This window comes from Zingiber officinale, chromosome 4B (genome assembly GCF_018446385.1).
Source record: "Zingiber officinale cultivar Zhangliang chromosome 4B, Zo_v1.1, whole genome shotgun sequence".
Classification (NCBI taxonomy): Eukaryota; Viridiplantae; Streptophyta; class Magnoliopsida; order Zingiberales; family Zingiberaceae; genus Zingiber; species Zingiber officinale.
This window is the reverse complement of record NC_055993.1, coordinates 125465528-125480640: the sequence shown is the minus strand read 5'-3', so window position 1 is coordinate 125480640 and position 15113 is coordinate 125465528. Positions and strand designations below refer to the sequence as shown.

Sequence of the window (15113 nt, the reverse complement as noted above, 5' to 3'; positions counted from 1 at the left end):
CCACCGCGCCGGTGGATTGCGAAATCGTCGAAGGAGGGGTGATGGGCCGGGCGGCAAGGTGGTTCCGGGGGCTTCTGCTGGGCGGAAAAAAGGCGGGTGAACCCCCGGAGGCGAAGAGACTGTGGGGCTCCGGTAAGTCGTTCCGGGAGAAACACCACCACCAGCAACAGCCGCACCGCGAGGAGCTCCGGCTTCCCTTGTACGCAGAGTACGAGAAGGAACGCAGCAAGCGTGCAATCGCCGTGGCGGCGGCGACTTCTGCGGTGGCGGAGGCCGCGGTCGCTGCCGCGCAGGCGGCCGCGGTGGTGGTAAGACTGACGGCGAGCGGCGGGAGGACTGAGCCGAACCTGGAGGAGGAATGGGCGGCGGCGGCAGTGAAGATCCAGTCCACATTTCGGGGCTACTTGGTTAGCCTTCTGCCCTAATTCCCATAACAAGTTTCAATTTTGCACCTTCCACTGATTTCCTTCCGCCGGAGAAATTAATTAGGGTAACAAAAATTGCATCTTTTCTCGTTTCCCTTAATTGGATCTTGGATTTCGAAACAACAGAGGACTCACTGGGAGTGCAGTCCTTGCAGCAGAACCTGTCGCTTCAAAGTTTCCATCTTTTCTCAGAACACAGAAAGCCGCTTTCCCAGTTTCCACCTCGCCTTTAATGGCTTTCTTCCAGGCACTACGTTCCAGTTTCTCTCCCTTTCAATTCATTGATTCGTTGCATGTTTTGTGAATTGCAGGCGAGGCGAGCTCTCAAGGCGTTGAGGGGACTGGTGAAGCTCCAGGCTTTGGTTCGCGGCAACTTCGTCAGGAAGCAGACCGCGGAGACTCTCCGGTGCATGCAGGCGCTCGTGCGCGTCCAGGCGCGTGCCCGGGCGTGCCGAGTTCTAAGCTCGGCGAGGAGCCAACTGCCGGCGAAAGCTTTCCTTCCTCGCGCTTCCCTCTGTTCTCCAAATTCTGGAACTGATGAAGATTATGAACGAGCTATTCGACCAATCGCCTGCTCCAATAGATATTTCTCTCTCAGGGTAAGTAAATCTCGGCTATGATTCCTCAAAGCTTAAATTTTTAGCTGAATTCGCTCCAATCTCTGTAGAGGAATTCATCGAGAATGGAAGTGGGCAGAGCATTTGGGTGGGACGACGACGACGCCGCCGCAAGAAAGGCCACAAATTTCTCTCCGGCCGACGACAACGCCAAGATACTGGAAGTTGACCTAGGAAGCTTCGCCCGCAGCCGCGAGATGAGCAACCACCACTGCTACCATTACTCCTCCTCCTGCAATACCCGGAGCTTCCCCACCGTGCTCGCCTCGCCGTCGAAGGACTCCTGGGGCGAGAGCTCGTTCTTGTACTACGGAGCGTCGTCCCTCCACCGGAGCAGCAGGAAGAAGGTCGACGACGACGGCGACGCTCAGAGCTTGTGTAGCGGCTGCGTGGACTGCTGCCCGAACTACATGGCGAAGACGGAGTCGTCAATGGCGAAACTGCGGTCGCACAGCGCGCCGAGGCAGAGGGCGGTGGGGAAGAGGTCGTCGTCTCATGTAGGAGGGCAGCTTCCGCCATTGTTAGCTCAGCAGCGAAGTGGTCCTCCTCCTCCGCCGCCTCCTTCGCGGCATGCTAAATTTACCAACAGGGCAAATCCAGGATCAGGAAGATTGGATAGATTAGAGATGCCGCTAAAAAATCGATGAAGCTGAAACTGAAACTCTTAGATCACGATCAGTATCTGATAGATTATGATCCGCCATGTCTATTTGGTTTCTGACAATTCACTTCCAATCATGGATTCCTGCAAGCGTGGAATGCTAAATGCTCCTTTTGACGATGATCAAAAAGATTTTAATATACTCGATAAATATTTTTTTAAAAAAAAACACACGATCAAATGTGCTCTCCAAATGATTGGAAAAAGGCAATCATCGCATAAATGTGGTGGGGGACTGAGACTGAGTATGTATACAGAATTAATGGGGTGGCAAAGTAATGATTGAAATTTGGTGATGCATTTTACTATATTTTGGCCCGCTGATGCATTCCATTTGGATTTTGGAAACTAGTTTATAATTGGTGCTTATAATAAATATATTAAATGATCATATCGTACCCACTCTAATTCTTATTTATTTATTTAATTTATCGAAAAACTCTTGAGTTAGTTCGAATTGTTAGAAAGACACATCGATGGCATGGGCCTCATAGCGTCATCTAGTGGGCTTTATTGGGAGCGGAATGGGCCCAACAATTTTTAGTTCCATTGGAATCAGGGGCATTTCTTGGGCCTAGAAATATATGACGTATTTATAATTAACACTATTTTACTCTTTTAAAAATTGTTAATTAAAATACTAATTTGTTAATAAATACAAGGTATTTTGATGGTTAAATAAAATCCCAAAAAAGTATTTTTCAACATGAATCAAATGGAGTTTTTTTTTTAAAAAAAAATAGTTACATTAGCACCGCCTTTTCCTTTCCTTTCCTTTCCTTTCCTTTCTCCTGTTTTTTCCTTCCTCCCAATTTGCCATCTTACCAGACCCACTTGCCATTTCCCTCCTTCCACTCACACACAGAGAGTGTGAGTGAGATCCCACATTTCACACTGTAACCACCCGCTCCAGGAGAGCGAAAGAGAAAGATCGGATCTTGGCCGGCGAGTTCGACATGGGCCATCTCAGCCTCCCGTCGGGCAGGCGCTCACCGGTGTCGCGCCAGTGGACGCTTCTCGACCTCGCTGCCGCTGCCTTCTTCGCCGCTGTCCTAGTCTTTTTCCTCCTCCTGTTCACCTCCCTCGGGGACTCGCTCGCCGCCTCCGGACGCCGCGCCCTCGCCCGCTCCTCCAACTCCGATCCCCGCGAGCGCCAGCGCGTCCTCGCCATCCTCGACCCACCTTCTTCTTCTTCTTCTTCCTCTGCTGGCGGTCGAGTCGTTGTCATCGAAGCCTGCTCGGAGGACGAGGTGGACAACATGCCCTGCGAGAACCCACGTCTGAACAGTCAGCTGACTCGGGAGATGAACTTCTACCGAGAGCGCCACTGCCCTCTGCCGGAGGATACACCACTCTGCCTTGTCCCGCCACCGAAAGGGTACCGGACTCCTGTCCCTTGGCCTGAAAGCCTCCACAAAGTAAACTTTTTCTCCCTGTTTTTTCCCCCTGAAACTACAGTGACTCTGGATCTGGGAACTCAGACTTCTGTAGAAAATTCGTGCTGTTGAACTCTTCTTGGCGCTTGTTATTAGGGGCAGTGGTAATAGGCTAGTAGGTTGCAAGAAATAATGGGGCCTATAATCATTTGCATCTATACATGAACCGGTCGATCTATCCTTTGCATACAAAATGTAAATACATTCTGTGATTTTCCTTTTTCCGAAAGCTTCAAGATTTCTTAATAACGTTGTGGTAAATAGGGTTTGATGCTCATATGCTTCATTCTATACTTGTTATCAACAACTTGTTCACTTGTTTGCTTTGTACTTACTGACAAGTTTTGGTGAATTTGGGCGATCTAATTCTTTATGTTTGTAAAATTGAAACTAGGAAAGAACTGATGTTTATTGATTCAAATGATGACCCGTAAAAATGCTAGCAATGTTGTTCAAATTTATCATGTAAGGTGTCTAATTCTATTCACATTCATTTTTTAGCACTATTTTCATTATGTTTACACTATCATCCTCTTCTTCTTCCATGTTTTGTTTTTTCCGTATCAATTAATTTTACACAACTTTCTATTTGTATGCTAAATTTTTCATCTTTGCTCTTCATGGTCTTGCATGATTGAGCAACTCTAGCTTTTGCTAATCATTGTGTACTCTCTTTTGCTTTCTTGACCTAGTATTCAGTTAAGATGAAAGATACAACATGGACGCATTTATTAGTGCAAGAAAACTCCTTTCGCAAAACAGCATGTTCTTGGATTATTTATGACTAGCAAGTACGTGTGTGCTGTTTGTTGCAATTTGTTGGATTCCAGTTGCTATTGTTTCTGTTTTCCCTCTTGTTTTGGTATTTTACTCATGTGAATTATGTCTTCAGTTTATCTCAGTATTTGTTTGTCTTTGCAACACTGCAACATTTATCTGTATATCATGTAATTTACTATTCCCTATGCAGATATGGCATGATAACATGCCATATGACAAAATTGCCGAGAGGAAAGGCCATCAAGGTTGGATGAAAGAAGAAGGATCATATTTTGCATTTCCGGGTGGTGGGACTATGTTTCCTGATGGTGCTGAACATTACATTTCGAAACTTGGGCAGTTCATCCCTATAAAGAAAGGCCTCATACGGACAGCTCTGGACATGGGATGTGGGGTAAGAGATTTATCACTAATATATTAAGCTTCCTTCAACGCTTGCATTATTCATTTCTTTTTGTAATTTGGGAAATTTTATTATCATGATCTTATTCAGGTGGCCAGCTTTGGAGGTTTCTTACTCAAGGAGAATATTATTACGATATCATTTGCTCCAAGGGACTCACATAAATCTCAAATACAATTTGCATTAGAAAGAGGGATACCTGCATTTGTAGCCATGTTGGGCACACGGCGACTACCTTTTTCTGCATATTCTTTTGATCTAGTCCATTGTTCTCGGTGTTTGATTCCCTTTACTGCTCACAGTGAGTTCCCTTGATCTTATTTGTCTTTCAAATGTTTGGATTCATGTCTGGGAGGCCCCTTCCTCTATATTCATCTAATGGGACATTGGCATGCAGATGGAACATATCTTATTGAAGTGGATCGTTTAATTAGGCCAGAAGGATATTTAGTAATATCTGGTCCCCCTGTTCAATGGACTAAACAGGAAAAGGAGTGGGCTGATCTCCAGTCCATGACTCATGCCTTATGCTATGAACTTATTGCCGTTAATGGTAATACTGCAATTTGGAAGAAGCCTTCTGGAGTTTCATGTCTCCCTGACCTAGTCAATTTTAGGCTTAATCAATGCAGTGATAATGATGACCCAAACGAAGCATGGTAACCTTTTAAGAAACCTCTTTCTTCTTACATATAGTAAATTTATCTTGAGGTGATTTTTTGTTGCCAATGTCATGCTCGTTATTGATGACTATATTGTTTCTAGGTATTTTAAGTTGAAGAAGTGTGTCAGCAAAGTGCCCCTTTCAGCAGAAATATCTATTGGGGCTATCCCTAAATGGCCAGAGAGGCTGACAAAATCTCCCGCAAGGGTCTCGCTTATTAAAAATGGGCTTGATGTGTTTGAGGCTGATACACATCGTTGGGCAAGACGGGTTGCTTACTATAAAAAATCGCTTGGCATTAAACTAGGGACTCCGCATATACGTAATGTTATGGACATGAATGCTTTCTTTGGAGGCTTTGCAGCGACACTAAGTTCTGAGCCAGTCTGGGTCATGAATGTTGTTCCTGTAAGGAAGCCATTAACTCTTGGTATCATCTATGACAGAGGTCTTATTGGAGTATATCATGATTGGTAAGTTTTTTATTACATTGTTAGATGTGCATTAGTTGTCATGATGAGTATTACCACTCATAATAGATCCCCAAGTTAAGTCTCAAAATTTTGTTTCTAGATTGATCTACAAATGTTTGCTCTACTTGATCCTGGATTTGCATTAAGAAGGGAAATATGGAATAAGTTTATTTTCACCCTGTGGCCTATGACATTAAATTTGCTTTCTACTAGAAAACAACGTGATGACCTTGCAACTATATGTAAATTTACTTTCTACTAGGAAAGGATAACAACTAGCAATGTAGATAATACCTGGATACTTGAGCTTATCTTCAATGTAAGGATTCTTCACCATTAACGTAAAATCATTCAGTGAACCAGCTAAATATGTTTGAAGGCCTTAAGAGCATATAGGAGTTGACTGGTTAAGAGACTAGGTTAAAACATTTGAAACCTGAGTTGGTAAATTGAGATTCTAGCTAAGCATTATGGCTGCCTCTTTACATGTTTTCTTCTTTCCTGTAAAATTCAACAAAGAAATTATTATGATAAAGAAAAGGGATTTAGGATTTCTTTGGTCACGTAAATAATTATTCTTTTTACACCCTTCCTTGGTCTTCAACAATAAAGTGCTTTTCACTTTTCTAGCTCTGTCACCAAACAATTTTTCCCAACTTTCCATTTTCAATCATTCAAGGCACCAGCAAAAGTGGCAAACTGATATTTACCCAAATATTTAGCATATGTTTTCTTCTAATAAGTTTGTAATTTCTTGCCTTTTGATATGTTTCTTAATTAACTTGTTCGTTTGGTTGGAATATCAGTTGCAACATACTCAGTATTTGTGAGTTTTGACCTTTATACTCCAAGTTGAAGCTACTAATGGGGTTTCGCTTGTGCTGTTAGGTGTGAAGCTTTCTCCACTTACCCAAGAACCTATGATCTGATTCATGTTGCACGAATTAGTTCTCTGATAAGGGATTCGTCGGGCGAGAATAGGTAATACCAGTTTTTATTATCTCAGTATTTGTTGATTATTCTAGCACATAATTGTATTTTTTTTATCGCCACATGTCAGATATAATATCAAGCATAATATATATACACTTATATAATCAAGACAAATGTCTTAAAATGTGGTTCGATAGAAGTGGAAAGAAGGTAAGACTGGAGAAAAACAGGATTGTTTGCTCAAATACAGAAATAGGATTCGTGATACAAGGGCTCCTAGGAATCCATTTGTGTCGTCAGTTCCAAAAACACTTTGATGACCCTCCACATAGTTAAAAAAAAAAATGCTAACACAAGTTTTTAACTTTGTTTTTCACAACTGTGTTCAATTGATGTGCTCATCTTTCAAGATTTATGTTGTGTAGGATTATAAAAGCATATTAGAAATCGACAGAAACATTTTCCAGAGAAATATTAGGGCCATAGGAGCATCTGTTAGGCGGTTTTCTTTCCCTGGCTAATAAATCCATACTTGTTTCACTTGTCCCAGGTGCAGTCTTGTGGATCTGTTGGTGGAGATGGATCGCATTCTTCGCCCAGAGGGAACCATTGTAGTGCGGGATTCAGATGAAGTGATCAATAAGGTTGTTCAAATAGCTCATGCAATCCGATGGACCGCTGAGGTCCACAAAAGCGAGCCCGAATCTCACGGTGATGAAAGAATTCTTGTGGCAACCAAAACATTCTGGACACTGCCCGCAACCTCAGTTTGACAACCTGAATTAGTACCAGTGCTTCGCTGTGTTCATTTTTTGCACCAGGGAGGGAGGGAGGGGGAAATAATCTACCTCAGTTTGACAACCTGAATTAGTACCAGTGCTTCGCTTTGAGTTCATTTTTTGCGCCAGGGAGGGAGGGGGAAATAATCTTAAGAGTAGTTATTTACATAAATTCAATTAGGAAATGCAATTAGTTGAATTACATATTATTTTGGGGAGTCTAATACAAACTGTTATGATAAATCGGAGTAGTTCTTTCTTCTGATCAAATTTCTAAGACTTTGTAATATATGTAAGATGTCAAACTTGTTCCAGTCAAGTGTAATTCAAGATGAGGCAAATAATCCGTTAATATAATTTTATAAAGCTAAATTGCAGATTTTAATTTGGGTTCTTATTAATTAATCCATGCGGATTAATTGTAGCATAGAAATGTTGTTGATGGATTTGATTTTTGTCACTTGCAAATCAAAGTGAATTAACAAGGTATTTTTTAAAACATGCACTTAATCACTAATCTAAAATACTTAAATTCAAATCAACTGTAATATATTCATCTAAGCTTATAGAGCTGTATCAAACCAAATGTCACAAGCTCAATCTATTATTAAGATACACACTGGCCGAGAGATCACAGAAGCATCTAGCATTGGATGTATACATAGGCAAAATTTCAAATGTTTATAAGGGCTCTACCGAAGAACTCAGTTCCATGCAATCCTTAAAGAAAAAGGAAGAACTATTGCTATGTGATGAAAGATGCTGATTCAATCATCTATCTCAAGATTAATGTCATACCTAGATACAGGTTTTCATAGACTATGCGATAATAACATTATTCTCCTTTTAAAAAATCAATCTACTAATGAAACTGAGTGAGATTACGTGATGTTTGGAAATATGATAAACCTAGCAAGTAATAAAAATCCAAGAAATGGTTTGCATGGTGCTCACTGTGACTGGGAACAGAATAAGCCAACTACATTTCTCACCTTTTCTTAGTTTTGTTTCTAGCTTTGACGGTCTTCTCCAAGTTTCTAATCCGGTGACTTATAGCGGAAGAAGGATATATCTTTTTATCAGAGGTCCTACTTTGCTCGGACACCTTAACCCTCGGTGGAAAAACTGGAGACGCTGCCTCAGCTGTTGTAGATGGGTCTACAGGTGCTGTCTGCTTGGAGGTACCAAAGAAAGAGAAGCTCCCACCCGTGGGTTGTGGCTGGGGAACTACTTCCGGGAGATTCAAGAACTTCCTCACAGGCGGGCGTTTCATCACTATCGAACCCAACATTGCATTCATAAATTCTCGGGGGGTGAATTGCAAGCGAAACAAGAAACATTTTGCAAAGATGAGAAAGAAAGAGACAATGCTAGATTTTGGAAAGAAGTGGACTCACCAAAACCATACCCAAGCGAGAAAAGGTTCGACGTAACCCAGTAACAGAAGATAGCCTTGAAGGTTGACAAAGGATGTGGTTAAACTAGATAACGATATATTGTAACGTTCAAGCATTAAAATAAAGAAAATGGGAATGCAGTCGTGTATTGTAATACAATTGTATATTAAATATAAACATTAGTACAACTCCAAAGTTTAGTATTTCTGTAACTGGTAGTTGTGCATTATAATTACATAAGAATAATTAAGAGCTAGTCTAACAACTGTGCAAAGGACACCTTCAGAACAATATTTGATGTTTTCAGATACTGCACTCTCAAAATTAGGGTCAAAGTGATTAATTAAATACCTTTGGAAATCTGGCTGTAAATGGAACTGTCAATACTGCAAGAACCCTGAAGAAGTTCTTCATGTTTTTTCCCATTAAATTTCCTTCCATTCCTACTTGCATGTTAAGCTGAAATGACAGAAAAAGTAGTCATACTATAATTATGAGTCAAGCAGTACTCCACTCAAAGAAGAATTAATTTTAGTCCCAAGGGTATTGTGAGACAATATCAGGAATTGTTAGGGACAATCATGGAAGTTTGACAAATCAGATACAATTTATGGTAATTATTTAGCCATAAGTGAACTGTGTACAATAGATTATATTACATATCATAACATGCTTCATCTTCACCAAGAGTTTTTTTTAAAATGAATGGATCATAATCAAATGAGTCTACGATTGACACCAAGAAAGCCCAAAAAACAAAAAAGAAAAAGAAATAAGAAGAGAGAGAAACACAACCCAAGTGATCTTCTCAGGCTTGCAAGAAGGTATTTAAGTAGTCTTAACATAGCCACTGGAAAATGAATATACATAAATGTATTCCACATTCAATTAAAACCAAAATCTATTAGTTTAAGAAGCCTTACCTCTACAGTTGCCAAGAAAGACAGTGCTGTCAATATTGGAAGGATGTACAGAGGATCAGGCGTTGTCAAGTCAGTGAACCATAGAGTCCCACCTCCCTTAAAAGATGGAACTTTCTCAACCATGTTCGAGATCTACAACACATATCATAATATCAGTTATCTGCAATTAGAATATCATTACATACTATTCATGAAACAGGATTTTTAAGATTGAAATGACAAATGTAATCAGAAATTAATTATCAGATAACATGGTCGAAATTGAAATGAAATAAACGAGCTTACTGCAAAAAAGAAACTCATGAATGCTGGGCCTTGGATAAAGAGTCCCCTCAGTAGAGTAAACGGTGTGACCCCATGCCTAGAGTTATCAATTAAAAGTAGAAACCAGTAAGAAGGCTAATAGCAAGATGGAAAGCATGTAGATCATTAAATCAACTAGAACTGACTAGATAATCCAAAAAAATAATCAAATTGTAGGCATTACCTATGAACTTGAGGTCTTAGGAAACCACCCAGATTATGGTTTTATATTTTCAAAACTCCTTGTCATCATTGAGTTGGCTGACTAGACTGGGTTGGCCCATCTCCTGTGGCTAACACATAACTGACTTATTGGTGGGAGTATATCTTTTTATAATTAAAGCACTTCCCTGAAACTTACGTTTTCATGAAGTAAACATCTTTTTTTTCCCCACTCTTTAAGACTTCATGATACTTTCTACAACTTAATCCAAACCGTCACATACATAACATAGCCTCTACTAATCTGACACCTTGTCATGCACAGATGGGTGAATCACCTTAACATGAGCTGATTTAATTTTACTGTCATATTTGTTAATTGATACAATCCAAACATGGACCATAAGCTCTCCAGAAGAGCCAATATATAGTCTTATATTTTTAGCATTTACAACGAGACATTCTTCCATTTAATTCAAGCCAACTAAAGAAATAACTCTGCTGCTCCATAATGGTCACTTCAACATTGATGGAATGACCTAAATAATATAACGAGAGTTCCATAAACAGAGTTTAACAGATTCTGCTTCACTACATTGCCCATCATAAAAGGTCAAGTTTGATAAATCGGCTCCAAACTAACATCTGCCTGAAAGCACAAACATAAGTTCTCATGCGTGCATGTGTGTAAACAGTTTATGACTGCAAGGTTAGCCTCTAAGTAGAAAACCTTGCTTAAAAGAAACTAACAAGATGAATAAGTAATTAGGAAAAAAAACAAGGCCTGCTTGAACAGAACATACTTTTCGAAAAATTCCTTCATTCGTTTTTGACCTTCCTGTGATGTTTTGGGATCCATTGTCTGCAGCAGAGCATCAAATATACATGCGTATCAATAAAACACTAAACATGTAAAAGAAAAAAAAAGAAAGCAGAGCAGCAGACAACTTCATTTCAGTGTAAGCATTTGCCATTACATTGTTGGTGATGTGTTGCATAACAGATGAGTAATGTAGAGTAAAACTATTATTGCACTAGATCAATTATCAAGAGTAAAAATCATACATTCATTTGTTTCCTAATCTGCTCCATCTCTGGTGCTATCATCTGCACAGGGCAAAAAACAACTTCAATAATTGCTTTATAGTTCTAAATCTGCAGTGAGGCAGAGTCAAACAAAGAGAATGACCATCCCATATGAAAAACATAACCTTCTATTAAATCAAATGAGACTGGTGGTTAGACTAAAATAAAAAGGAATAATAGTGCATACTGTACACAATAAAAGACCATATTCTATAACACTACGCATAAGGAAAGAGGTTCAAGAATGTCTGCATTCTCAAATATAGGTAAGGTTGTCAGAAAGGTTTTTCTTCAAAGTTAATTTGAAGTATGCATCAAATTGTTTTGGCAATGTAAGGCCCATATAAAGAGTAATGTATTACATGTTATAGAGAACAATATAAACACTACAATAGAGCTCAACGGTGATTTTTAACAATCTTATTGAAGAATAAATCATCATACCCATCTTCACCATCAAGTTGTGTTTGTCCTAACTATTTGGGGTTGGCTAGATGAATCTTATCACTAACAAACTATCAATTGTTTATCTCAATCGAGCTTTTGCAAAACTATATCACTACTAATACTCAAGTCAATTAAGTCCTTTTGTATTATTTTGTATTATGTCGACTATTGTTTTTCTATGGCATATCTCTCTCTTACATCTTCCACTCTAATTCAGTCTATAGAATGAATTGGTGAACTTCATACGTGTAGAAATCATCTTAACCTATTTTCTTTTTTATTATCATCTAATGGAGATATACCTCATTTCTCTTGTGTGTTAGTATTTACTATGTTATTTTTCGCATAACTTCATACATCCCCACTTGGGCCGCATATTAAGCTGCTATATGGATCTTCAAGAGGATTGCATTGCAGCTGCATATGACTTTTCTTAATATGCAGTTAAAAAAATCCAACCCAATTCTTTTTAACTAATTAAAACTAAACCAAATTGACTTGAATTTCTAGCCTACCATATTTTACAAAATTGATTAATTTTAATTGTTTCACATTATATGAGTGTGTATGAAAGTATGATTTGGATACGTCAATAAATATACTATATTGCATGTATGTGCATCATTTTTATATACAAATATGTTTTAATATTTTTAATAGTATTTGCATTATTGCATATATCCTAGTGCTATATGAGTTGACCACATACTGCCTGCAATTGTTTTTGAATCCTTGATTTTGACTTTTTCTTATGTGTTTCTTTCTAATAATCTAATGCCCTGATTCATAAATCATGGCAGTCATACAACAATCTTATAAACTTTTCATTTTAGCTTAAGAGAAAGACAAGGCAAATGACAATCACACACAAGACTACAGAGAGCTCTCCCCATTTTGACCATTCATTCGGCATTTCCTATAAATCAATTGCAAGCAAAAATTCCGTGTAAAAATTTAGTATCTCAGCGAATCACACAAGTGTCGAAGCACCTAACCATTACAAAGGTGCTATACTATCTCTTTGGTTCTTGTTAATTTTACTGGGAAGAAAAAAAAAGGAAACAAAAAAGAAGGATGCAAAAAAGAAGGATGCAAAAGTTAACAAATAAAATATGACAGAAAAATCAAGTTATTTGCAGCTGGCAATCTTAAAGGTACATGATTGAAAAATATATCCACAAAGTGTTGGATCTAATCAGGTGGCTTAAGACCTTTTAAACCAAAGCTACAGGCTCATGAAGGGCTCAGGCCAAGTTACTAAGTTCTGTTATTCTAGAATCTAGATATGATATGAACTTATAAAGAAACCATGGTTCAATATAGAATGGATTGTAGTTGTGCTTTTGTCACTTAGTGAATGGCAATTTTTGCAGGTAAAAATAAAATATAAATGAATCTGAGTCTTATTTTGGAAATGTTAACAGAGTTGATTTTATTTAGTAATATAGTTGCAAAAAATTTAGCAGAAGGATACAATACATGTTGTTGCACCCAAATAGTTGGGATCAACATGGTTGGTGATGTTGATGATAATAAAGCTGACTTAGTTATTATTCAATTGAAGATCATCTTGCTGTTTTATAAAAACAACCAGATGGTTCCAGGAAACTTAAGAGAGATGCCTTCACATAATATAGTATGTTTGATTTCTTTCATTCAAGACAGACTAACCTAGAAAGTACTCAATGGTGCAATATTTGCTAGAATGATGCTGAAGGAATGCAAACAGATTATGTTTTAGTTTGGTAATGCAGCCAAATCAAACTCATTATCAGCAAAAACTAATGATGACTTTAAAATCTATAATGATTTTATTTGTTTGGACTTGTAGGATAAGCATGCTTTAGGAATTGTTAAATTATATTCTCTGCATATAACGAACAGTGACACAGTATTTACTTGTAAGGTCAAAGTCACTAATGATACTTATACCTTAGAACTATGCGTCTTCTTCAGTGGAATCTATAAATGTGCATCTAAATTTTAGAATATTAAACAGTAAAGTAAAATTTGCCAAATTGATTATTCTGATCGCCATGTCTTAGATGATACTGCTTGTTCCATATCATATGTGATAATTACAATAAGAAGTTAGCTATCACTTTTTGTTACTTTTCAATGTGTTCAATGATAAGTTAGTTTGGATAAAGACAACTTGAACACCTGTTCAATTGTGAGTGTCGAGATCAAAATTAAATATCAAACAAGAAAATCTCAAAGACAAGTATAATTTGGATATAATGCCGTGTCCCCAATCTGGAGAAAGTATCAACACAGAAATTTGGCAAAAATATCAAATTGTAACTCACACTAAGCTTCGCTGTGGATTTCATCTGACTCAACAGAAGTGGAACAATAAGCATCCTGATCAATACAGTCGTCAGAGCAATGGAAGCCCACCTGAAACAAAGGATATCGTGAAAATTTGTTCTTGCTTCTGCCACCAACGTCAAGTCATTTAATACCCATCAAAGAAGTGCAAAAAGATTCTGACCAGTTGAGACCCATGAAAGAATGAACTGCATCGATCAAATGCTGCAGAGCTGCCACGGGAAGAAACGAATCAGCCGCCGCAGCTGCTACCTCCCCAGGAAAAGGAGCTGAGGAATAGCTGCGCAGGAGGCAGGAGTCGAGGCCGAGAGGGTGAGAGAATCCGGGGATTCTCCATCCAACATAGCTAGAGACCGATGGGACGAGATCAGAGGAGTAGTAACGGGAAGGAAAATGGGGCAACGGCGGAGGATTCGTGGGTTCGGTGGTTTCCCGATCATCGCGGAGGATGTGAGCGCAGGAGGGGCGGAGGCGGCTGGTGAGTCGGCTGAAGGAGGTGGTGAGGCTTCTCCGGCAGCAAGCCATGCCGAGAAAAGAGAGAGAGAGATCTAGGAATTAGGCTTTCTTTATAGGGCTTTGAGGACGGTGGCAAAGTAGAAGGATCTCGACGACGGCGAGGCAATCAGCGCGCTCTCTCTCTCTCTTCTCTCTCACTTCATTTTGTTTATGTTAATTAATTAAATTAACTGTAAATTGCCATAAAATTAACCTCAATATTTAATTCTAATTAATATTTAAATATTTTAAATTATTCAATTATATCTGGTTAACTTGATTCAAGTTATTAAATTTATGATCCCTATCCATATATTTAAATATCTCATTACTTAAATATTTTACGAATCAATATTTATAAATTTATCCATATATTTAAATATCTCATTATTTAAATATTATAAATCTCATAATTAAATATATCATCAATCAAATATTTATACATTCATCAAATATTCTATTCCCAAATATCCAAAATTTTACCATCAATATCTCACCAACAAATATTACTATCATTTTATTAATTTACAACTAATTTTATATTTAAATAAAATTAATTATATTTTTAAATTATTTAATTTAATATATTTAAAATACTGACTGAAATTTTTATTTTTTTTCTTTAAATTTTTGTTTTTTTTTTTGAAAGATGAATGAAAAAATATATATATAGAGAAAAAAATGTCCAATATTTCAAAAATTGTTCATTGACAACCTTTTTAATCAAATTAATCATTGAATTTAAAAAATAATAAAATATTAAATGAAGCAACCGTTGCCGTGTCTCCTCCCACGCGC

General features: G+C 38.2%; 3 protein-coding genes across 3 annotated transcripts; 2 read left to right on the top strand and 1 right to left on the bottom strand.

Moving 5' to 3' along the window:
- LOC121976488 (protein IQ-DOMAIN 22-like) lies at positions 1–1793 on the top strand. The gene is made up of 3 exons (XM_042528667.1): positions 1–407; positions 737–1024; positions 1093–1793. The coding sequence occupies exons 1-3, from the start codon at positions 42–44 to the stop codon at positions 1687–1689; spliced, it is 1251 nt and encodes a 416-aa protein (XP_042384601.1). The 5' UTR covers positions 1–41; the 3' UTR covers positions 1690–1793.
- A 730-nt stretch (positions 1794–2523) lies between these two features.
- On the top strand, positions 2524–7556 carry LOC121976487 (probable pectin methyltransferase QUA3). Its single transcript, XM_042528666.1, has 7 exons — positions 2524–3121; positions 4110–4313; positions 4413–4623; positions 4720–4981; positions 5088–5459; positions 6348–6440; positions 6943–7556. The coding sequence occupies exons 1-7, from the start codon at positions 2660–2662 to the stop codon at positions 7163–7165; spliced, it is 1827 nt and encodes a 608-aa protein (XP_042384600.1). The 5' UTR covers positions 2524–2659; the 3' UTR covers positions 7166–7556.
- A 279-nt stretch (positions 7557–7835) lies between these two features.
- LOC121977924 (mitochondrial inner membrane protein OXA1-like) lies at positions 7836–14485 on the bottom strand. Its single transcript, XM_042530326.1, has 9 exons — positions 13984–14485; positions 13799–13889; positions 11022–11063; positions 10760–10818; positions 9777–9852; positions 9492–9623; positions 8920–9027; positions 8569–8623; positions 7836–8446 (listed from the first exon to the last, which is right to left on the bottom strand). Exons 1-9 carry the CDS (start codon positions 14343–14345, stop codon positions 8160–8162), a joined length of 1212 nt encoding a protein of 403 aa, XP_042386260.1. The 5' UTR covers positions 14346–14485; the 3' UTR covers positions 7836–8159.
- Positions 14486–15113: the final 628 nt, after the last annotated feature.